Raw genomic sequence first — 25,157 nt, forward strand, 5'->3', positions numbered from 1 at the left:
TAACAGATCAGTTGTCCTAGCAACATGGACACCATCACTGTTGCTGGTGGATCCATCTATCTAGGGTGAAAGCAAAATGATTCCGTTCAAGTAGCTACACTTTAATGAGCTTTATCAATGCAAAATCATTTTAATTTAAAACATACAAAACAACGCATTAGTAAATATTAAAGTGTTGAACTGTCATCTACTTCACATAAATCCATTTTACAATTTCACAAACACTGTTTACAGTAAAGTCGAAAAACAACACAGTTATCATAATCACACTTTAAGTATTTTTTTATTTGTGTTGACAGCTTTGAAGTGATGTTATGATGAAGTGACAGACATCACATTCTGTTTGGTTGAATCCCTCCCTGTAATGTTCACTTCATTATATTTATGGTAAAAGATATATATAAATAAACAAATATGCATAAGGACTATATAATGAGGAATTCATATTGGAAATTCACAGTATGCATACAACATTACCCAACGTACTTACAAAAGAAAGTTCATTTTTATCACTTGCAAACCATACAATCATGTTTAAAACAAGAAAGTAAAATCATACCTGATAAAAATATGTATTTAAAAAGAAAAACATATAATAACTGTATAAATATATATTTAAGTTCCCCAGCATCACACTGAAACAAGCAGCCCAATAATTAACAGCATGTCTTAATTACAAATAGGAATATATAACTAAAGCTCTTTTATAATGTGTTTCAAAATAGTTGTTAAATACATACCTGCAGTTTAGATCATAAGGCAGCCATTCAAACTGTCTTTTCTTGACATTTGGGACATTGTTTTTATTTAAATGCAGATTCTACGTGGCCGTTGACTTTCTTTTTGCTCTGCCACCTATATTATTAATATATTGTATTCTATTGCTTACTATTATGAGCATTCCTTTTCTTTACTAATCCTTCCTGCTTTGATCTTGTTTGTCTTGCTTATCACCCGCCGCCTCTTTCCCTCCATTTTCTGCGTCATCTTTGGCTGAATCCTCCTCCATGTCCAGTTCTGCTCCGCTCTCCTCATCCTCTTCCTCTCCGCTGACCTCTCCATTCACCTCTCTCTCCTCTTCCCCTGACTCTTTGGTTGCTCCCTCTTTTGCTTCGCTCTCTTTCTCTACCTGGTTCCCGCTGCTTCTGCTACTTCTCCCGTTATCGCTCTCTTTTGTCTCGTTATCTGACCGAGTCTTCCCCGGGTCACGGCTGTTTTCTGTCTCTGTCTGTTCCTCCCCCGTGTCTACACCATTAACTCGCTCCTCTCTGCTTTGTTCACCCTTCCCACTGTCTCTATCTCTCTTCTCTTCTTCTATATGTGTGTCTTCCCTTTCCCCCTCAGAAGAAGTATGGTTTCCATCTTCTTTCTCTTTGCTGTCTGAGGTCTTCTCACTGCTGCTCACGCTGGACCCCTGCTTCTCACTGTTAACCTCCTCCTTACTCTCCTCCGTGACCTCTTCCTTCACCTCCTCCTTACTCTCCTCCGTGACCTCTTCCTTCACTTCTTCCTTCACCTCCTCCTTACTCTCCTCCTTAACCTCTTCCTTCACTTCTTCCTTCACCTCCTTCTTACTCTCCTCCGTGACCTCTTCCTTCACTTCTTCTTTAACCTCCTTCTTACTCTCCTCCGTGACATCTTCCTTCACTTCTTCCTTCACCTCCTTCTTACTCTCCTCCGTGACCTCTTCCTTCACTTCTTCTTTAACCTCCTTCTCCTCAGATCCCGCTTTTGCCTCTCCCTCTTTTTTATCATTTTTCTCATCCTTATCCCCTCCCTCTTTTTGTCCACTCGTCTTCTGGTTTTCCTTCCTTTCTTCTTTGATAGCAGAAGTGTCTTCTTCGGTGGTGTTTTCAACCTCCTCCTCCTTCTCCCTCTGTTCTTCCTTTTCACCATTCTGCTCTGCAGCCTTTGCTTCGTCATCATCGTCTGCAGGTTTCTGTAATGCAATAACACCACAGAAAGAATTTATAGCTCTAAATATTTTATGAAATGTAATTGGATTGTTTACAATAATTCTCCCCGTGACCTACACTTTCCTGAAAGAGAGTGATAGCGCTATTGAATCATGAGCACTTACAAATCAAGTGGAGCCAAAGCCTTACGTTTTTTTTGAAAACGCTTTTTATGGCACGCCAATCAATATGCAACAGTTAACTGAGTAACACAGACATTGAAAAATATGAGTCAAACCGGTGGTAATGTAACAAAACATACGAATATTAACAATTCTATATGTTTAAATAACGTTTTTTTTGGCTCATAAATCTAAAATTATACGAATCTACAAAACTACACTAGGCTAGCAGACTCAATAATAATTCTCCGGGTATCATGAGAGAAGCAGAAATGTGCTACTTTTTAGAAAGACACCATTTATTGCTTCGGAACTGGTGCATAATCGATAGCTTACCTCATCAGCTGGCTGGTCTTGGGAGGTCTTGTCCTCAGCGTTTACATCATCATCCTTTGATTCAGGGTCATCTGGAAAAAGATAGATAATGCAGTTATATAAACTCAGGACACTCATAATGGGCTGATTACACAGCAATGACGTCTGTTTCTTTAAGAAAGTGAATCAGGGCATATACTGTAGAAATCAACATGCTCCAGCCTGGAGTGTGTCATTGGGTTTTGAATGGGTTTCTTAGGGGCAATATAACATGAGGGTGAGTCATGGTGTTCATCATGGTGTAAATACGTCAACATGTGTTCCATCTTATACCGGCTTCAATAGACTTCTTCAGGGCAAATCAGACGAAACAGAGACAGAGGGGAATTAAAATAATATGCATTTCATCGTTATAACAATTTGATAATAATTTGACTGACATTCTGGTTTGTAGAAGCTCAACAACACCAAATGAAGCAGAGCACCAAGCAAAATATGTATTCAGATGTATTCAATGCCATCTAAAATCCTCATACAATCACTTTGCTTTGTATTCTCTAATGTCATTTTACAGGTTTATTATGAGGAATATTGCTGACTATTTGTTAGGCCCTAAACCCAGTCAGAGTCCATTAAATCAATTCAGAAATCCATAACACGTCTCTTACAAATAAGGGAGCTTTTATCCATCATTCAGTGAGTGACTTGTTGAAATGATCAATCTTTTATACCACAGTCTATGTTTTTCAGCCTTTCTCGAAACAAAACACAGCACAAGAGTGACACCTGGTGGTGAGGAGGAAAACACCCACGAGTATTTCAGGCAAGTAAACAACTCCCAGGGACAATGGAAGTGTGGAGGAGAGAGATAGAAAACATGAACGCAAGATCAGGACAGGAAGAGACGGTGAGCAAATGTGCAATATAAATAGAATTTTTAAGCATTTTAATCACCATGAACCCCCACGTACATATACGTATGTTAAGGTAGATGTTTTTGTATTGTAACCAAACATTAAAGACATTCTTTACACTGGCTTTTACTGTTAGAATTTCAACGAAAAATTCACTTTTGATCACAGATTCAATCTGAAGTTTTTCGATTTCCAATCAATTTTTTTATCAACGTTGTTGCTGCAGTCATTTAATACTTTCTTGGAAGACACAATATGTACAGACTGAATAATGTACCTAAGGTTGATAGATTGGACACAAGAAAATCAATCAATCTGCCACAGTAACAGCCTGTCAGATTACAACAACATACTGTATCCTGCCCTGTCCCCAGAGGAATCACCTGTCATCATTTACAGTCTAAGCAACTGCATAATGATACTGTGGAATGTGATGTTTCAATGAGAACATCACAACCACAACTGCACACCAGCTGCACACTCGCTTTTATTGAAGCAATCAGCTCTGCAAGGCAGGTTTGTTGGAGTGCAAAATTAATACCTTTTTTTTATTTTTCATGTGAGCATGTGCATCAAAGGCCTAGGAGTAATTAACCCTAAACATCATAAGAGGAATACAACTATACGCTCTGATAAACAACATAATTACACACTTGTTTTGAAACACTGGATGAGACGGAATATTCCAATCAGAAATAAGCGGCAAAAACAGTAAGGGGGGAAAAAAATACCAGAATGGAATAATTAATGTCTTTAATATGAGTTTCCCTTTCTACACATACCAGTTAAAGAAGAATAATGACTCGGGTAGAGATTAGAAGAGTTTATGGAGACATTTTATGCATTTCAAATGCAAAACTGATTGAAGTTTAGCTATGGTGGGAGATGAAACGTTATGGTAATAATAACGGACCTCTTTAAGAATATTTTATGGAAATCGCTCGCATTCATTAATGGCCGGACGATTGAGTGTAAGCAGTAAGCAGTGGATGAGCCGCCGAGACTCTAAACATCTTAACGTGATTTGAGGATGAGACACGGGCTCATGAAAATGTTAAATCGAATTAAATATTTACAATATCCCCCTCCTTGCTCTTCAATAAATCCAGTAGACTCGGGTTCTGGTGTTGCAAATGGCTTGACATTCTGTGTGTGTGCAAGTTTATGTCTGTCTGGCATACACACACAGATACACGTACACACATCCCCTTCTGTAACTTCAACACTATTGGCACACGATCTCAGACAGAGTGCACCCACACTTCTGAAGTAATGCTACATCTCATTCATCAGTGTGAGGTAAACATGTAAGAGTGTATAATTACTCATATAAATGGCTCTCGCTGCCATTCTTATGAAAGGTAAAGTTATAAATGACTGTTGTTCCACAGAAATGTAATAAAGCATAACTGAAGATGAAGTGATAGCAGATAGTAAACTATAATATCACACACACACACACACACACACACACACACACACACACACACACACACACACACACACACACACACACACACACACACACACACACACACACACACACACACACACACACACACACACACACACACACACTGTGCATTCCGACTGCAGGATGTTTAGTTTTAGGAATGTGCTTTGTAAAATAAAAACACTTCACTTGTGATCTCAGTATGTACACCGTGGCTACATAGAATGACATTGTGCAGTTTGATCTGTGTTTCCATTTGATGTGCTCATCCAATTCTAACACACCGGGGGAATCCAGTGTGCAGTTTACACCAGGTAACACTATGTTAATACTATTCCATTAAATATATATGGCTTATATTCATCAACTCAATTAATAAAACAAATAAATGTATCAGAGCCGAAACAACCCCCTGATGTCCCCTGTGCTCGGGTGAACCCTGAACCTGAAATAAGTAATTGTTTTCTAGTCCAAGTAAAGTGTGAGCAAAACCAATGCATTGTTTAATTTATTCCATGTGATAAAAGGGATTGTTGCCAATCTTCTCTCTTTTTTTTACAGAAGTTGTAGCAATGAGTTTGAACACAGCAGGGAGTTGGATAGAAATTGACGTGTGAATAAAGCTTTTATTTTGTGGGACAGCAACAAAGAGTGACATATATATATAGAGTATATTTTATCATTGTATCTTTTCATTAAAGTGTGTCAGTGTTTTCCTTACTGCGGAGTGGAAGTGAGTAATCATGTCTAGCAGAGACACCCAATGTCTAATATCATGTTTGAAAGCTTTTCCACTCCGACAGGAAGGGTTTCTGAGAAAAATCCATACAGCACAATCAAGTCCTTGACTCCACAGGATATCTGTAGCACACCAGTGCATGGATCTTTTTTTTCTTCCGTGCAAATGGAACCGCAAATTGGTTTGTTGAGTATGAATATGTTGCTTTTAGCAGCTGTGAAGTCATTGTGCTGGAGAAACCTTTTTAAATGCCGTGTATATCCTTTATTCTGGTTTCCTTGGGGACTGTTTGTAATTCTTCTTCAGTTACGAAATGTTCTCAGAGCTGTGACACTTCTGGGGAAACGTATCGAACTGAACAAATCTGTTCTCAGTCTTGAGACCGTACTAGACCAAAGCATATCAGTGAGGTGTTAAGCTAAAAGGTAACTTGAGATTTGACATAAGCAAACCCAAAAATAATGCAAAATGTTGCCTCTTTTGTAATAATTCCACTTATAACACTATTTATAAGTTACCATCAAATGATCAGCATCCATCCTTTACAGTGTAAACTTGTTTAATCACAGCATGGTGTTTGCCAATATATTCCTTGAAAGGGAAGGAATGCTAAGCCAAAGTAGGCCTCTATAGCCACAGCATAATTACATATATATGTTTGTTATTTCATCCTTTCAGCTGTTAATATGCGCCATGAGACACTCACACATTTGAACTCTGACAGGCTGACATTTTACTTTACAAGCTCTTAAGGAAGACATGTTCTTGAAAAGGCTTTTCATGCCATGGTTGGTAGAACGTCTGTGTGTTTTGTTTAGGTTAAAGGAAAGCAGGATATTTATTTTTTCCAATCAAGTTATGAAAAATACATTTCTGAAAGGCAGAGGTTATACAGTAGCTGTAGGTAACTACAAATCACTTATTTTAGCACATAATATACAGGACTGTCTCAGAAAATTAGAATATTGTGATAAAGTTCTTTATTTTCTGTAATGCAATTAAAAAAACAAAAATGTCATACATTCTGGATTCATTACAAATCAACTGAAATATTGCAAGCCTTATATTATTTTAATATTGCTGATTATGGCATACAGCTTAAGAAAACTCATATCCTATCTCTAAATATTAGAATATCATGAAAAAGTATACTAGTAGGGTGTTCAACGAATCACTTGAATCGTCTAATTAACTCGAAACACCTGCAAGGGTTTCCTGAGCCTTGAAAAACACTCAGCTTGGTTCAGTAAACTAAATCACAAGTATGGGGAAGACTGCTGATCTGACTGCTGTCCAGAGGACCGTCATTGACACCCTCCATCAGGAGGGTAAGACACAAAAAGAAATTTCTCAAAGAGCAAGCTGTTCACAGAGTGCAGTTCAAAGCACATCCACAAAAAGTCTGTTGGAAGGGGGAAATGTGGCAGGAAACGCTGCACAACCAAGAGAGATGACCACAGCCTTAACAGCATTGTGAAGAAGAGTCGCTTCCAGAATTTGGGGGAGCTTCAAAGACAGTGGACTGAAGCTGGAGTCCAGGTATCAAAAGTCACTGTTCACAGACGTGTCCGGGAAATGGGCTACAATAGCCGTATTCCCATGGTCAAGCCACTTCTGAACTCAAGACAACGGAAGAGGCGTCTGACTTGGGCTAAGGAAAAGAAGCACTGGACAGTTGCACAGTGGTCCAAAGTCCTCTTTTCAGACGAAAGCAAGTTTTGTATTTCATTTGGAAGTCAAGGCGCCAGAGTCTGGAGAAAGGCTGGAGAGGAGCAAAATCCAAGTTGCTTGAAATCCAGTGTGAAGTTCCCACAGTCAGCGATGGTTTGGGGAGCCATGTCAGCTGCTGGTGTTGGTTCACTGTGTTTCATCAAGCCCAGAGTAAATGCAGCTGTGTACCAAGAGATTTTAGAGCACTACATGCTTCCGTCTGCTGAAAAGCTCTATGGAGATGAGGAATTCATTTTCCAGCATGATCTGGCACCTGCCCACAGTGCCAAAACCACCAGTAACTGGTGTACTGACCATGGCATTACTGTCCTCGATTGGCCTGCAAATTCCCCTGACCTGAACCCCATAGAGAATATGTGGGGTATTGTGAAGAAGAAGCTGAAAGACACCAGACCCAACAATGCTAATGAGCTAAAGGCCGCTATTGAAGCATCCTGGGCATCCATAACACCTCAGCAATGCCACAGGCTGATTGCCTCCATGCCACGCCGCATTGATGCAGTAATCCGTGCAAAAGGATTCCCAACCAAGTACTGAGTGCATTAATGGACATTTTCAAATGTTTGATTGTGTTTTGCTGTTATAAATCTTTTTTTTTTACTTGGTCTGAGGAACTATTCTAATTTTTTGAGATAGGATTTTTGAGTTTTCTTAAGCTGTATGCCATAATCAGCAATATTAAAATAATAAAAGGCTTGCAATATTTCAGTTGATTTGTAATGAATCCAGAATGTATGACATTTTTGTTTTTTTAATTGCATTACAGAAAATAAAGAACTTTATCACAATATTCTAATTTTCTGAGACAGTCCTGTACATGCTTGTAAACCAACGCATGGATAAATCTTTGGTGTGGCCTCTACAAGCCAATTTTACTTTTAGCGGATTAGCTCAGCAGTGTTTAATACACATTTGACGTACTACTTAATGTACCTAAATCACCCAACCCACACCTCCTATACATCACCATACAGTACAGAGTATTGCTTATTTACACCCAGCTGATTTAACCCACTCAGCACATGGCTGAGTTATGGCAGGATGTAAAACAACATGGGTAGTAACTCTGAATGGTAATTATGAAATGTTGCCACTCAGCAAGTGTGCTCCAGTCATTGGCCGGGGTCCTGTTAAAGCCTTTAATGACGGCATGGCCGGCCACCAGCATGAGAAAGGCCCAGTTGGTATTGGGTTTATAGTGATGTGACACGCAGAAAAACAATCCATCTGCTCAGTGTCAAATCTGATGACTGGATATTGTGCTTGTTCATCTGTTTCTCTCTCTCTCATGCATACACACAATATATTTTTATTGTAATTCATATGTTTATGAGGCAAAATGGCACAAGAGAATAATTGAGTTTATAGTGATGCATGTTTTACGGTCGACACGGCAGAGAATCATAGCTGAGCACACCTTATTAATCATATTTGTTATGCTGATGCTTTACAAAACAACCCTTTTAAAAAGGAACACCAACGTTTGTACACCCTAAATAAATACTGTTGTCTAAAAAGAGCATTACTTTGCCTGGCAAACATGTTCTGTGGCTCAATTGGAAGCATTTCTCATGACAGATGCTATTAAGTTGCGTTAAGAGGAATTTGAGAACCAGCATTTTCAGAGCAAATTAGGAGATAAAAGTCACAATATCTCGGCCCCTATTGCTTTGACCCTTTATTTAAAAAACGGATTATTTTGAGTGCCTCAGCTTAATGAAAGTGCACATTCTGAATTGTCCCTTTCAAGCAATGAGCATGGTGGAAACTGTGCTTGAGAATAAGGATCATAAGTAAAGCGTTTTTAACAGCAAATGCACTAAAAACAGACACAAAGATCTTATATTGTATTATTGCAGGACATATGCAGAAGTTAAGTTTATCAGTGTATAGGATTATTTAAGTGAAGCTTTTTTCCAGGATGCATATGAGGAAAAAACACTTTACATTATCTTTAGAGTGATTATTTCAGTAGGGTAGAACTTGCCTATCATCTGCTATAAAGTGCAGCCTTGTGCGAAGGTTTGACATTAAATCAGAGGACAGCTCAGTTTAACATTTTTGCAGTCAGACAGGCAGAATAATATTTATAAAGGGCATGGCTTCGGTTTCATATGTTAATAGTTCATGGAGTTTGTTCTCTCAATTCTCTCACTGTATCGTAGCACAACAACACGATCTCATGTTGTAAAATACAGATATTTCTATGTAGTAAAGGTTTTGTTAATAAATAAACGTTTACATTTAGTTGATTGGATTTTTAATTATTGAATACAACTCAAGGCAGAATGCATAAGTAGATCCCTAAAGTGCAGACTTAAAAAACAATCATGTCTTGAAAACATTTGTATTAACACAAACAAAACCCTCTGTTTGAATAGAAAAAGTCATTTTTTTCAATTATACAATTAAAATCTGCATTCGATGATATACTTATTTTGCACTTTAAACCAAATTATTTTTGACTAAAACGCATAAATGAAACAAAATATAAATGTGAAAGTCAACGTATGACTGCGTTATAACCATAGACTGTATAACCTACAGTAATAAACACAAAGTGCTTTGCTCTGGAAACACAGCAACTTCCTGAGCCCATCTCCAACACATGTTGTAAACTTCAGATCTCCACAAATGTCAGATATTTACTCTTGCCATTTAGGTTGAATGTCAAAGCTGTTTCAGAGTCTCTGATAAAACCCCTTCAGATGCTGATGTTCCTATCAAAGCTAATCCAGATCAGTCTAGTAGCTAAACCTCTAAAAAAAAATCTAAAACGCGAACAGCTAGCTAGATTAGAAGTGACAGAAATTAAGAAAATGAATGTCATTGAAAGTGTCACACGTTGCCCTAACCCTATACTTTACATGTCACATTCAGGCCTGTTGTATGTCACAGCTGAAACACTTGTTATCAGATTAATGTGGCAGATTAGTACAGCTACCCTGCACTTTAATCCAGTAATCCTGCATCAAAGGGTCACCAAGAACCTTTTTCAGATGTCGTGAAAAGAGGAAGATGAAAGGAGAGGAAGAATGAAGGAGGGGATTGAGAAAGATGGCCGCGTTGTCTGAAATGTGACATGAGAGCGTTTGCACAAAGTCACATAATAACAGACATGTGCATAAACCCACATATTAACACTTTAAAGCAGTGCTCACAACCAACACTTTCCAAGAACTTGGCAAGAAGAAAATCTTCCCTTAAATGTTGCCATCTCTCATCCTTCGCTGCTGAGCTCCTTTTTTTTTGGCACAGGCAAACAAATTCAGACACACAGCCTCTTTGTGCTCATGTCTCCTGCCTCCCTACGCGCTTTTGAACCATATTTCACTCTGACAGGCATTATAAATACATATGCTAACAAGGCTAATTCCCCAAGGCAGCATCACATTTTATGACACCAGTGGCACAAAGTTGATCTGGCTTGGATGGATTGCGCATAAACACACACACACACACACACACACACACACACACACACACACACACACACACACACACACACACACACACACACACACACACACACACACACACACACACACACACACACACACACACACACACACACACACACACACACACACACACACACACACACACACACACACACACACACACACACAGATGCTCCTTCATTTCTCTCACATTCAACTTCCAAATAATACCAAGAATGTTTCATTTTTCAGTTTACCACAGCTACCTTGACTTCAAATCAAAGTCCATTCAAGGAAATTGACAGGAATGCACATAAAGTCGGCCACATGTGTGAAATAAATTGCATTCGGTCTTGCTACATTAAATTATGCCGCTTTGTGCATGAAAAATTGGTAGCTATTCAGAGCAAGAGGTTTTCTGTAAAGTGGACGACCCTGTGTTATTTCAAAGAAATGTGAAGGTATAAGTAAGTGCAGTATAAACCAAACTAAAGTATTGAGATTGTACATGTGAAATATTAAAATGCTTGTTGTGTCTGTGTCTGTGAGAGAATGCAGGGAGAAGGCCTTCGGGTGTGTGTCTCCAATCTCTTGCTGATGTAAAATCTACTATTAACTGAATCAGTTTAAGATGTTTTGTTTTCCAATGATATCCCATAGCGTAACATACATGGAACCTTTCTTCTATGGCAGACATGTCATTTATAGTACAGTAAATCCAATGCGAGGAGTCTTAAATCTGCATTGTTTCTATTCGCCAGCAGGGGGCGACTCCACTGGTAACAAAAATAAGTCTGATTGTATAGAAGTCAACGAGAAAATCACACTACTTCACACTTGATGTATTACCACAGTTATTAATGTCCTGACAGGTTTTTGGTCTCAATCGCTAGTTTAGAGTTTTCTTTAATACAGCATGTTGTCTATTTTATTAATGATGGGCCCATTTAGAATCTTTTAAATACGGGAAAGCAGTGAAAAAGAAAGAAAGATGATTATTTTCGCAGATGCCAATCAGGTGCACAATGAGAAGGACATACACTAAATGTTGCATATTTTTCAACTCCTTCCTAATGAATGCACAGAGGCATATATAATGGATGTAAGAGTCCAAGTACTCAGAAGACCTCCTTTTCTTCTCATTGTGTTGTGCTGTTTTTCTCTCTCTGCCTTTCCTCTCTCTCCTCTAGTCCATACTTTCCTGTCTGTCCGTCCTTCTTGAAGTGCAAGGCTCTTTTGTTGATTTTCAAAGCAGCAATTTGGCCCCAGCAAGGGGCAGAGGCAAGTACAATTCTGCTTTGATGACTCTAAATGGACAGATTATCCAAATGAAAGGCAATTATCCAAACCACACCCTTCAATATCTCTGTGGCTTTTTCTCTCCACTCAAGGCTCACGCTCCACCATCTCAGGCTATTCATCATACTTACCATTTGATTCCACCTGTACTCTTCTCCTTCCTTTTAATGTCCTCCCCCCTTCGTCATCTCAACCTTTTATTCCCTTTTCTCCCTCCTACTGTATATCCCTGCCCAAACATATATGTTCCTCTTTCTTTCTTTTCCATTCCTGCTTTCTCTTTTCACTTTTCTCTCCCTTTTCCTAAAGGGAGCAATCATCTGAACTGGTCACAAAGGCCCTTTAAGAAATAGAACACTGATAAACATCCTATTTCTATTTTTGACGTTAGCAACAACTGCTGATTGGTAACATGAACATGAATGTGGTTTTGATCACTGGATAAATCCGGCTGATTATTTACTGAATTTAAAAAAGGCTTGCATAAAGTATACCAGTGTCGGGTGAAGCGTATGACATGCAATGCATCTTGTTGGTTAAGTCTTTTAAGCCAAATGTCTTTGTTATAGTAAGTTCACATTCATTCCGTGACCTTTGCTGCATGAGTTGTCACACTGCCCCCTCACTGTCTCTGCTGTCACTCACCACTGTGTTCACTCTAATGAAGCAGAAAAGTCAGAAGCTTTACAATACAGCAGACACAAACTGCTGGAGCTGTCCTCAGTCTGGCTTCCAGCAGCTGATAGACAGTGAATAATGGGGAGCACGGACACGGACACACGGACACACACGGACACGGGCACATGGACACACACATGGACACGGACACACAAACACACACACTAGCCTCGGTGTCACAGAGTCCGCAGAGAACAGAGGGAGAATCTCCAGTTACGGGGTCAGTGTCTCATTTGTCTCTTTTCTTCTCTCTCTACATCATTTGCTTGTTTCAAAGGCTTTCGGTCTGTGCATCTCCCCTCCCAAATACATCGGTAATGACATGACACCTTTATAATAATCGTTTTGTTTTCATTCCAATGTTCCAGCACACAACCTCAGAGATCTGAAGTGTGGGTTTCACGCTGTGTTCTTTCCACAGCCTCTGCCAATCAGACAACTTTTTGGCTGCTTTCCTTTTTGGCTCCAGATTTAGAAGTGTTTACCTCAAAGCCAGCCAGGCCAGGATTCCCCAAAGGGTTGATGACACCAAACACACCTCTGTGCTGCGGTGAATCACTAAACAAAGGTGGTATGAATACTGTGTCCCTAAGCTGAACTGCACAAACATGACCACAACCATAACAGCTTATGGTTACTGAAATAATCTTCAGCTCTTGCTTGCTTTTGAGAAGCGAAATAGCATTTTAGCATCTGTTTGCCTTGGGCTAAACAAAGAGAGAGGATATGGTTGGGAATCCTCATTATACTGTATTTTAGTGTTATCAGCACCATGGACAGAGACACACTGCCATGCCCAGATTACAAAACACACACTACACATACAGTACTGTAGCTACCACGCAAGACAAGTATATACATGTTTTTTCCTAACATGACAGCATTTGGAGACAAAAGGGCTTCAAAGGTCAAACGGTGAAGGGTGCATGAGAACGTCATGTGCTCTCCAAGCCATTCAAACGATCTTCTACTAATGCCTGATCTTGTTTTCCGAGTTGTCTGTCTGTTAATTTAATCTATGGTCAATGTCACCCAAGGGGACCAATAATGCAACATGTTTTCGCTCTGCCTGTAATACGACATGCCACACAGTCTGATCCGCGGAGGATTTTTGAGGGTGACATTACAGGTTTCAAATACACACGGACAAGAGAGACACGCAAACACACATTCCTCATCCCTCTCTTTTGATGCAAAATGCCAGCTCCCCTGAACCACAGACACAATTCTCCACGCTCCTCTGGGCTTCTGCTGTCAACTCTCCTGCCAGAAGAGCAAACAGGAAACATCTATCATGAGCCACCAGATGACGTAATGGTGCTTCAATACCGCAGTAGGAGTTATAATAAGGTCAGCAGCAGTCTGCAGACAATCCAAATCCCTTTAACTGTAAAAGTAAATCAGTTTTTTTAATAAGGAAAGCAAACATTTGTAATTCCCTCTCAGAGTGTTAGTTTCAATGTGTATAGTATCTTTGGTAAACATCTGTTAGAGTCCCAGAGCAAAACACATCCCAATGTTAAAAAAACTGCCAGCTGCCAATGAGTAAAGAAAAAGCAAAGATTGGAGTTTCTGCAGGACATTATAATATACTGATCATAAAACCAGAAGATGACGTAATGTGTTTCTTGGAATAGTAGTTAATGTCATCATGCTAGACCTACTTTCTATATATCGGCTGTATTTCTTGCAGAGCAACAGTGCCACTGTGTGGGCATTTAAGAACAAAGCAGGTTACATAAGATTTTAAAGGACATGCATTACATCATATATCTGAGTCTCGTATGACCCCATCTGTAAAAAAGCAATAGACAATATAGTTTTTGAGTTTTTGAGTAATGTTCTGCCTCTCTTTATACGACTTATTTACTGCTAGTGATCTATTCTGGTGGTTTACTGCTGCTTTGTTATATGCTTGTACTGCCCAAACATAACATGTGGTCTTAAAATAATACCGAAAATACAGATATTAAAAATGTTAGATTCTCACACTGTGTAAAAAGTGTCCTTTAACCAAGCATATTCTTGGTCTTACAATCAGATGACACGCATACTCTATCCCACTCTATATAGCACATGTAGTAGATACATAACTAAAGGATGAATGATTAGGAGGATACAACATGTGACAGGTTTTGGTGACCCCTTTAGGGAATTTTGGTAAAAAAGTGACATACTATTGCAGTATCTAGGGTGAGTGCAAATAGCTGTTTATTCATATATAACACATATATTTTAACATGTACTTATATGAACAGATTCTAAATCAATTAAATGATAGTGAAATAGGGAAAATAGCTATTTCCACCAAACATTGAGAAACTAAGGAAACTAAGGAATTTGATGAGTATATTTTCTCTTATAAGCTTTTCTGTAAACTATTCTAAAACTCTTAGGGTTAAATTGAATTGCATTACTGGTGCTGGTTTATTTCTGTTCGCTGCATGATTCAACAAATCATAACAAAGATTAGCTTATCTGAATTAGCAGGTATATTGTACTATTGAATTGCTACTGTTTGTTCCTGCATTACCATTGTCAGCGATGCCGAGGGTCTCGCTCTGTTCACTCCTCCTCTTCCTGAGGGACATGAGTCTGGCCTGGGAAATCTCTCTCACGATGGAGGACAGATGATCCTTGCTGCTGCCGTTGAGGCCCGGAAGAGAAATCTTGGACCCTTCACCTCCACTATTACTGCATCGCACCACAGTCTTACTCTGGAGAAACAAACAAGTCGAGTTAAGATGAGGAGAAACTTGAAAAAAATTACTAGAAATGAAAGTACATGGACTAGAAATGTACCGAATACGCTGTTCAAGCATTATCTGTTTGTGTCATCCATTCCCTGGCATGAATGCTCAGTTTAACCTTTGAAGTTAATTGTATTATAAATATTAAAGGATGGATACATAATAAATGTCTTCAGTAAGCATTCAAACAACTAGGCCGAAAAATACACATCCTTGAACTAGGCTGAGTTTTAACATTTGAAGGAAAACTAAATCATACAGCAAATCTAATACTTCCCTCTCTTCTGTGAATGTTTAAGAATGCTGTGATAAATATTTATATGTCAGTTGGGTTATAAAAGCTATGAAAGGTGCAGCTATGAAAACATTTGATTCGTTTATTTCAATTAGAAACACAACTAAATAAATAGTCAGATACATTCAATGGAAATGCACATGCAATGCTTACATTTCCATTTTGCTTGGAGAACCTGTAGATCGGTGGTAGAGAGTAAGCTTTTGTTCTGAAAACCAAGATGATTTCACTATAATGAATACAGGATACTGAGTGTCTGCCTTACAGCTCGGATTTATAAACAAAGGCAGTTCAAACTAGCTATGCTCTTTTTGTAACCACAATATAACTAAAGCTTGTCTGAAAATAAAAAGTTGGAGGTTTAAAACCTTGCACTGTGTATTATCTGATAATAAAGAGATGTACAAAACGTATAATTACTTCCAATAATGCGAACAAAGCTTGTTGAAGAGCGTTGTGTACTGTATGTGCATGTGAACTATTTTACAGTTCCCTTTTGAACTTGTTAATTTCTACGGTGTAGAAGTCAAGTCAAATGCTATTTGGAGCTGAGGGATGTATGTTTCAGTAGAAAGCAGATATTAGCCCTGGAGGAGTCATTAGTTGCCATACTGTAAAACTGACAAAACACAAACTGAATGGTCTCCAAGAGGCATTGCCATAACTTTCCAAAGAGGACAGTGGAATATCAATACTTAATCTTGTGTATCATTGGCAGTGTTGGGGCTAACACTCTACTTTTTGCGGTAACTAATAGCGTTACTAGTTACCTATTCCCATTAAGTAACGCCGTTATAGTTACTGTGATTTAAATGGGTGCGTTACTGCGTTACATTGTGTGATCCAACTGAACCGAATCTCCCTGCGGATGTAATTTAAAGGCGAATACAGCGATGTCCTCTCACAGCACCATGGAAAAGTGAAAGTAACCAGAGAGAAGTGATGATTGGTTAACGCGGGGTAACATTTCAGGGTAAGCCAATCAGAGACAGAGTTGGGCGGGTCTTGCCTTATGGGGAAAATACACACACGAACACGGCAACGCCCACCACCAGCACACACACACACAATGGCAGATGCAAGTATCAGCGAGAGCAGCAGCTCATTTGCAACTTGGAAATATAACCACTATTTTCAATTTGTGGGGATAAAGGACGCAAAAAATATTACGGTAAAATGTAAACTGTGTGCAGGACAGAAAGCATTGTCCACATCGAATAACAGCAATGCCAATCTCCTGAAACACCTAATGTACATGTGGGGAGATGTCTTTTCTCTTATTGTGCCACAGAACAACACAAAAACTTGTATTTGTATTGTTATTATTTTTTTAAGTAAAGTAACGTGTTACTAGTTACTTTTATAATTTAGTAACTAATAAAGTAACTAGTTACTTTGTTGAGAGCAATAACTATTACTAGTTACTTTTTTAAAGTAACTTGCCCAACACTGATCATTGGTCAATACTAGGCTCTGTATACAGTTGTTTTAGGGGATTTAAAGATGTAGTGAATTTTTATATTTGATTGTTTGAGAAGGTTGATAACAGTATAAAAGGGTGCAGATTTAGAAAACATATTATTTAAAGGGGACCCATCATGCAAAATGCACTTTTGTACATCTTTTATACAGGAATATGTGTCCCCGGTGTTCCAGGGAACTCAACAAGTGTCAGAAAACACAACCCTCTCTATTTTCCTCCATACCCAAATCTCTTGAAAAGGGGCTGCAACGGATCTGATACAGACTGATCCAGATTTGAACACTTCTATGACGTCACAGAAGTGGCGCTACGGCTATTGGGCCAACTCCACCAATCAGGAGGAGACAGCCACGGACATTGCCGTTCGAAAGCGCTGGAGACGCTGTAGTACATATGCCAGGCCTGTAGATGGTGCTGTTCTCACAGAATCAGCCCATGAAAAGACAGTGTTAAATTGAGCGAAATGAGGAAAGGCTAAAATGCATGATCTGTTTGGTATTTTGAAAAATAAAAAGTATAAACATGCCTTATATAGGTATGGTCCTACACCATATTATTCAAATATAGCATGATAGGTCCACTTTAAGGATAATTTCTAAAGTGCAGTGCTTACCCATTGACCCTCCTTATCCCCCTGGGTTTGGTCAAGAGAAGATCACTGTAAGGCAGCTTCTTAAATCGTTCTCTTCCCACAGCCACATATAGCTGACCACACTCCAGCTGATTCCCATCAGTCACCTGCTGGCCTTCGTAAGTGTAGAGACTGGAATAAAGACACAAAGCCAAAAGCCCCAAAGTTTCCATTAAATGTTGGTAACAGTTTTTCAAAACGAGAAGCTCCGATAATCCTCATTTGGACAGATTTGAATAATTAAGATGGTAAAATATTAACAAGGAAATACTGTTCCTGTATGTCAACACACTGTTTTTGTATAACACATTACATTCAAAAACCTATATGGTAACATTAGTAACTTAAGGCAGCTTTAACAAAAGTCCCTTTTTTCAGTTCTATGTCAATTTGTGCAGCACAATCTAATAAGATCTGCTATGGTAATAAACATGCAGTGTGAGTTTGGAAACCTTTTATTGCCTTGGAGCTTTTGCTTACAGGTAAAGAAAAACAATATATCATGGGAACCAATACAATCCATATGTAAAGGGTGATTATATTTGTAGCTGTACCTCCGGATACCCCCCAGGACTCTCATGCCCATCTTCTCTGTGATCACCTCGAGAACTCTTTCAAACTGGCCGAGTATCCTCTGGTGGATCAACAGCCTCATGGCGGGGTTCAAGACATCGCCATTTGCTACTACACTAAGTAGAGAACAAAAACATTTAAATAAAACATTGATACAGAATGGTTTCCCTTGTTAAGTATACCCCTCGTAGTAAAGTCAATGGTATCACTTAAAGTTCAAATGCATCCTATGAGATTAGGACTAAGCAGTCCATGACATTACCTACCACTTGGGTTACAATGTAAACATTTTCTGATGTTCTTTAAATGTTAGGCTTTATATGGTATTGTAATAAAGCACAATGAAAACATAGTTAAAATGAAGGGGGAAAAATGTAACTTACAATATTGTACATGGCTCCTTGATGGGTTTCAGGAATCGAGCTGACACAACGATACGATTCGGTGGAGTTGGTTTGGCCTACAAATGAGTGATAAAATGAAGAGTAAAATATTTCAAACCTACAGCTGCTCATAGATCAATAAAGATGATGTAGCACACATACAGTATACATCTGGTATGGGCAAAGGGCTAAAGGTAAAAGGAAATGTCCATAATATACTGTATGTCTGATGACTGGGATTACAACATGCTTCAAAAGCGTGTTTGCAGCTCTGTGTCCAGTTGGGATTTAAGGACACCACTTGTTTCCCAGCGGAGATCAAGAAAAACATACAGAGCGAACTTTAGGGACTCTTGCTTTTGGGACCAGCGCTAACTCAGAGGTCAATATTGATATTCTTGTTGGTAAGGACAGCATTGCAGCTCCTAAATATAGCTGTTCATGTCAGGAGAGTCGCCAAGGCTAATTCTGCTCGAGAATCAACGCCTCCTGCTGTGGTAGCAGTTTCAAGGAGCACAATGTGTTAATTGTAGACAATAATATGTATATTTATTTTAAAAAAATGTATATACTATTAAAACTATATATGCATATTGTTTTCTTTCCTTTTGCTTTGAGAGATACACAGTAGAAAAAACAAGATTGTGTGAAATCAAAAGCTTAAACCCCCGACGGAAAAGATAAAAAGATTTTGTAGACACCGAAATATTCTATCTCCCATCACTGTCACAGCAAAAGAATGAGGCCTCTTTAATCATTTGAGGTTGGGAGGTTGCATAGAGTGAGCACTGCAGGTCCTGTCCCATAACGCCGGTAACCTGTGACTCTGAGACTAAGCTGTGGATCCTCTGACAGAGAGAGAGATAAGGATAGAGGTATATTAAAAGTCTGCCGGGGGCCCGGGAGTGTACCCTGGCGACAGAAATGTAAAGGCAAGTAGAAGAAGTGGAATTCAAAATCGTACTTCAGAATAACAAGGTGTGATATATAGTTTCAGTACTATAGGAGTAACAAGTTGCAAGGTCAGGATGTCCTACTGTTAGTGGACGTGTTGTTAAAAGGATTCTGATGCACATTGGATCACTTTTTTAAGGCTAAGCGCAAGCACTAAACAAACTCTGACCTGGCAGATCATATTTCTATGCAGTTTTCTACACAATCGCTAATATAATACAAATAACTTGATATGCGCCACTGCACTTCCTCGGGTGACATACGACAAGCGTGAAGTTGATTGGTCAGAGGGTGGGCAAGTTAATACAACACACACACACACACACACACACACACACACACACACACACACACACACACACACACACACACACACACACACACACACACACACACACACACACACACACACACACACACACACACACACACACACACACACACACACACACACACACACACACACACACACACACACACACACACACACACACACACACTTGTAACTATGAGGTGTACTCCAAACCACAGAGACTAGAATAAGCCGCATAGCTAGTTACCAATCGCAGCAAGGAATAAACAGAAAACAAGCACAGCTAGCTTACTCTCTAGAGAGCCATTAAAAGAACTGGAAAAGTACATTGCATTTTGTAAGCATATGATCTTTGATTTTCACAGCTGGAAAGGTCCCCCTCAGCTCATTTTATAAACCGTTGCTTTCCAGTTTACTAAGACTCAATGAAAACAGAGGGAGAATCTCCAGTTACGGGGTCACTCCGTCTCATTTGTCTCTTTTCTTCTCTCTCTACATCATTTGCTTGTTTCCAAGACTTTCAGTCTGTGCATCTCCCCTCCCAAATACATCGGTAATGATGACACACCTTTGTATTACTTATGGATCTTTCTTAACCCTTCTGTTATCCTTGGGGTCAATTTGAAAAAATGTTTCACATTATTTTTTTTGCTTAGTATTTCATGACTTTTCGTAATTTAGTGAGGACTAATGGATAAACATAAAATGAACATGAAGACCTTTTTTAAAGGTCCTGTACGCACTTTGTACGAATTGGTGTTCTTTGGGGTCAATTTGACCCCAGGCTGTTTTAGTAGTATAAAACATATAAAAATGTCAATATTTTGCACATATTTGTGTTGATTGTGTAGGATGATATTGAGGTGACTATTACATGCACATGTATCATTGTAAAAAAAAACCTACCCTTTGCTTTAGTTATTGGTCCTTTAACAACATCAAAAAGATGTTACTTTAACATTTTATTTCAGTCAGTGAGATTTTATGGTGATTTATATATTTTTAGAAAGTCACATAATAGGAATTCTGGATGTATAAAGGGGTCTGTGGGGGGGAAGGTTGGGGTAATGTTTTATTTAAATGGTTATTTAGGTAGTCAACTAAGATACCTAAAGCACCAGAGACATACATGTTGGTTAACATTTGGAATATGATCATTGTCTTGAGTCTTAAACTACTGGGGTCTAATTGAACCCAGAGGATAAAGGGTGGAAAGTAAATCTGAGGATAGCAGGAGGGTTGACAAAGTTCAGATGTACTTTAACAAACAGACAGTGCAGTCAGTAACAGTGTTAATAAAATGTTCATTTACATTCAGCAAATATTTGTCGCAGTTTTAAAATCGAATTCTTGTAATGTTATCAGATTAAAATAATTTAAAAAACAACAATACATCAGCAACATGTATCACTTATCGGCCGCCCTGCTATATTGATATTGGCCATTGTTAAGCCATGTCGGTCAACCATTAATAAAAAGCCACGTACAGAATGGGTTCATCTGAGGCAGTAACCTTCCTATAATTAGTCCTTCCTATAATGCTTCAAAATCAATAAGGACAAGAAACCGGCTTACCAACCATCCAGCCGGCTGAGAGTTCTCATCATTAATCGACACAATCAGGCAGGTTACTGTAAGTGGGGTAGTGAGGGGGAAGCAGGGTCCTTGTCAAATAAATTGGCTCTTTTTATGCTCGCCACGTAATCACAGCAGCAACAACAAGCCCTTGAGGTTATCTTTGATGAGTGAGCTTACACTGGGTGATAAGACGAAATCAAGAGCAGAGCATTTCCTAATTCACTTTGTATGATTAACATGTTACAGTTCTGTTTGTGGCTAAAGGACAAAGTCATAGAAAATCATGGGCTGCAGAGAAAGACCTGACAAAGAAAACGTTATAAGGGTCCATTGTTGTCTCTGACTAAAGCCACACTCTAATGTGAATGGAGGAAATATAGGTTGGTAATGCCTTCCGTAGAAGACATTTCATTATGACTTTAAATCAACTTTAAAAACAGAAACAATGCAACCTAAAACTGGGTTTTAAGTTGCTCTCTGACTTCATAGCTGGTGCATTGAAAGAAGGGATAATTATGATCCATAAATCAATAATGCATGGCCATTGAGACAGCAATAAAGTGATTATTCGCAGCAGACAAAGAGAAAGAGATGCTTAACATAACACCTTGCTTAAATTATCTTTCTTAAACCTTTACACAGTGGGAGGGGGCAGACAAGGGTGAATCCTCATGAATCTTGTGGCAGTGTTTCAGTAAAGAGCAACTGAAACACAAGCTGGTGAAGAGTTTCATCAATCTCTGATAACAAATAATGCATAAAATAATGCCATTCAAAAAAATGTGTCTACGCTATAGTTATTTATTTGTATGGGACTACTTAACCTTAACTGAGTTCACAAAGCCTTAAACTGAGAATAAAGAAACGCGTCTCAAACATGTTCAAAGTGATCAATGCTGATGTGTCCAACTAAGACTTTGTACTGTATTTCTGTCAGGCACAGGCTGGCTCAATGGTAAGATGTTGTCCAGTCCACTGTGTACAAGGTAATTAGCAAGGGACTGACAGACGCGGTCAAGTCAGGCCCCTGGTGCTTCTCACTGCTAAAAGTAAGGGACCAGGAGGTGAAATGGAACCTGAGGACCTTCTCTGGCAAGGGCATGTGGTAATGTACCACACCCCAACACTGTAGGTGATTGGCAGGACGATGTAAATTATGTAAACAGGTTCCATCTCTGCAGATTGTGTTTATAATATGATGCCAACAATTTTGCAGATTGGAAATGCCAGGCGTTAACAAAAAGGCTTTGCTTTTCTCTAACAACACTTCTCTCTTAATATAGAGAGTCACTAAAACAAAACATTTGAAATATGGCATTCAAATTTGATCTGGGGGATTGTATCGTTATGATTAAAATCTTAAAGCAACATGTGATCACACTGATGTTACAGTAGCTTCAGGTACTACATTCCTTTAATAGGGCCTTACCTTAAAAAAAAGAAAAAATAATTGCCTTAGCTTTCTTGACTGTTTTAACAAATTATATACAAATACATACACAAAAATGTGCTTACTATAAAAGGTTTGCCTTACCTGTATTGGAAGAGTCTGCATCATCCTCTTCCTTCTTGAGCCAATCTGTAGGTAACTACAGAAAAAAAACATAAACTCAAGTTAGCCTCAATGAATCATGCACAGCTCACTGATTTCCTAACTCTGTACTCCTTAATTCACAAACTAAGAAATATTACAATATGTATCTAGGAATTAGGAATTTTCCTCAAATATGTATTGGACTAGAATATGTTAATGCTTGTAAGATTAGCATGTGGTTTTTCCTTTATCTTTAAAGTAGTCAGAAACTACATCCAGACATCCAGACATTCCTCCTGTGGTGGAGTAAAAATATAAAGGAGCAGAACATTTAATTACACATATTTCAAAGTTCTAGTGCAATACTATAATAAGTGACTTTGCACCACTGGAAGCTGCTTATTGTGAATAAATGTGCTGTTAACTGTAAATTCATTGTTATCTAGCAAATACTTTTAGAACCCAATTTATCTGGGTATTAAAGCAACAACATGATTAATATTGAGTGCATGTCCGATCAGTTCAGCAGCAGACAAGATAGCCATGTCTTTTACTGGTCATTTTAATATCTACACATGGCAAAGAGCATGGTGAGAATACACAAACGTAATGTCCCCTTAATACCTTGCACCTGATCTGATTCACCACCGCACACCATGAATAACTCGCTGCACAAATCTCATTATCTGCGTTATAAGTCCACTTATTTTTAGGTTAGAGCAGAGTACCCTGCTCTGAAGTGCTGATCCCATCTACACCATGTTGTGAGTCGGCGTGGGACAAAACTGTTGTGTCACAAAAACTTCCAAGACCATGTCTGACTACAGGTCTGATGCTGAGTGACTACAAATTGTGTATTTAGACATAGCTGATTGAGTGTGTGCATTGGATTATAACTGTAAATGGGTTGAACCTGGTCACCAATAATTGTATTAAACATTTCACAATATATATGCCTATGTAAAGACTAATTTGAGAAATATATTTGACTGTACTTATTAAGCCAAATACAAGTCAAGTCTTACTCAAGTCTTCGAAATCTCTCCCTCCCAGCAGCGACGTACTGCTCCCCGCTCTGCAGGCTCTCCAAGCTGTCCACCTTGTGCCCTCCTCTCGGTGTGTAGATGTTTCTCACCGCTCCAAACGGGGCTTGTATCCCGCCGGTCACCTCTCTCAGCAAAGTTTCAAAGTTGGACACCCTCTTATGGTTGATCACTATCCGGCGAGCATCGTAGTAAGGGTCGCCGTTCCGGTACATGAAAATGTTCTTCACCACGGGCTGGGAAAGAAAGTTTGGCTTCTCCGAGCCCATCGTTGTGCGTAAAAGCAGAGAACGTGACGGAGATAATCTTTGTTATGATAAACTGACAATAGGTTGATCCCCCGTCAAACGCTTACAGGCCATTATAATAACATTAGAGGTGCTCCATCCTGGCCAAATGTCTAGGGTTGAGTGGGGCTGCACGCGATGTCAGATCCACGAGGAGGGCAGCAGTTTGGACACGGAGGCGTTCAAAGAAGGATCTTACTGAATTAATAAAATATGAGCACAGCATACAGCAGTTGATGTGCCTGTGTTATAAATGTGAACTATCCATATGTCTGCAGCATCTCCTTCGGCTACAGAGGGAATTGGGTGCTGAGTTATTCGCTTCCCGTGCACCTCTGCGCAGCAGGTGGAGTTAAAAAGTCACACAGGTCTATGTAGGCTGGGCATCATGGGAGCTCATCTGTTGGGACGTATCTATGGGAACACGCCGCTGTTATCTCCCTCAACGATTACCAGGGACCTCATGCAGCCGTTATTAACAGGTAGTCAATCATTAACTAATGAGGTAAACATTTATGTATATATTTCATAACGTTGCATACTGTCGGTGTGTAGCAAACATTATCAAAGATGCACGAAGAGCTATGTGCACAGAGGAAATAAACGCGTGTAAGGCTGTGTGAAACTGCAACAGCCATGTGAGCAAGTTAATTGGGCATCAATAGACCAATTGGAAACCCCGGGGTG

At 39.1% G+C, this 25,157-nt stretch overlaps 1 protein-coding gene across 1 annotated transcript; it reads right to left on the reverse strand.

Moving 5' to 3' along the window:
• Positions 1-186: 186 nt before the first annotated feature.
• LOC307013266 (uncharacterized protein) lies at positions 187-24,601 on the reverse strand. Its single transcript, XM_079640594.1, has 9 exons — positions 24,166-24,601; positions 23,141-23,195; positions 18,762-18,838; positions 18,360-18,494; positions 17,788-17,937; positions 15,845-15,899; positions 15,180-15,363; positions 2,414-2,484; positions 187-1,939 (listed from the first exon to the last, which is right to left on the reverse strand). Exons 1-9 carry the CDS (start codon positions 24,450-24,452, stop codon positions 914-916), a joined length of 2,040 nt encoding a protein of 679 aa, XP_079496720.1. The 5' UTR covers positions 24,453-24,601; the 3' UTR covers positions 187-913.
• Positions 24,602-25,157: the final 556 nt, after the last annotated feature.

Source organism: Notothenia rossii (genome assembly GCF_949606895.1).
Source record: "Notothenia rossii genome assembly, chromosome: 7".
In the NCBI taxonomy this organism is placed as follows: Eukaryota; Metazoa; Chordata; class Actinopteri; order Perciformes; family Nototheniidae; genus Notothenia; species Notothenia rossii.

Bases quoted from the DNA above. Each gene is read 5' to 3' on its own strand.
- LOC307013266 (XM_079640594.1), bottom strand. From the start codon at position 24,452: ATGGGCTCGGAGAAGCCAAACTTTCTTTCCCAGCCCGTGGTGAAGAAC. The intron at 23,196-24,165 runs GTAAGACTTGAC...TTTTTTCTGTAG, and splicing joins GAGAGATTTCGAAGACTTGA to TTACCTACAGATTGGCTCAA. The intron at 18,495-18,761 runs GTAAGTTACATT...TTCTCTACTTAG, and splicing joins AAGGAGCCATGTACAATATT to TGTAGTAGCAAATGGCGATG.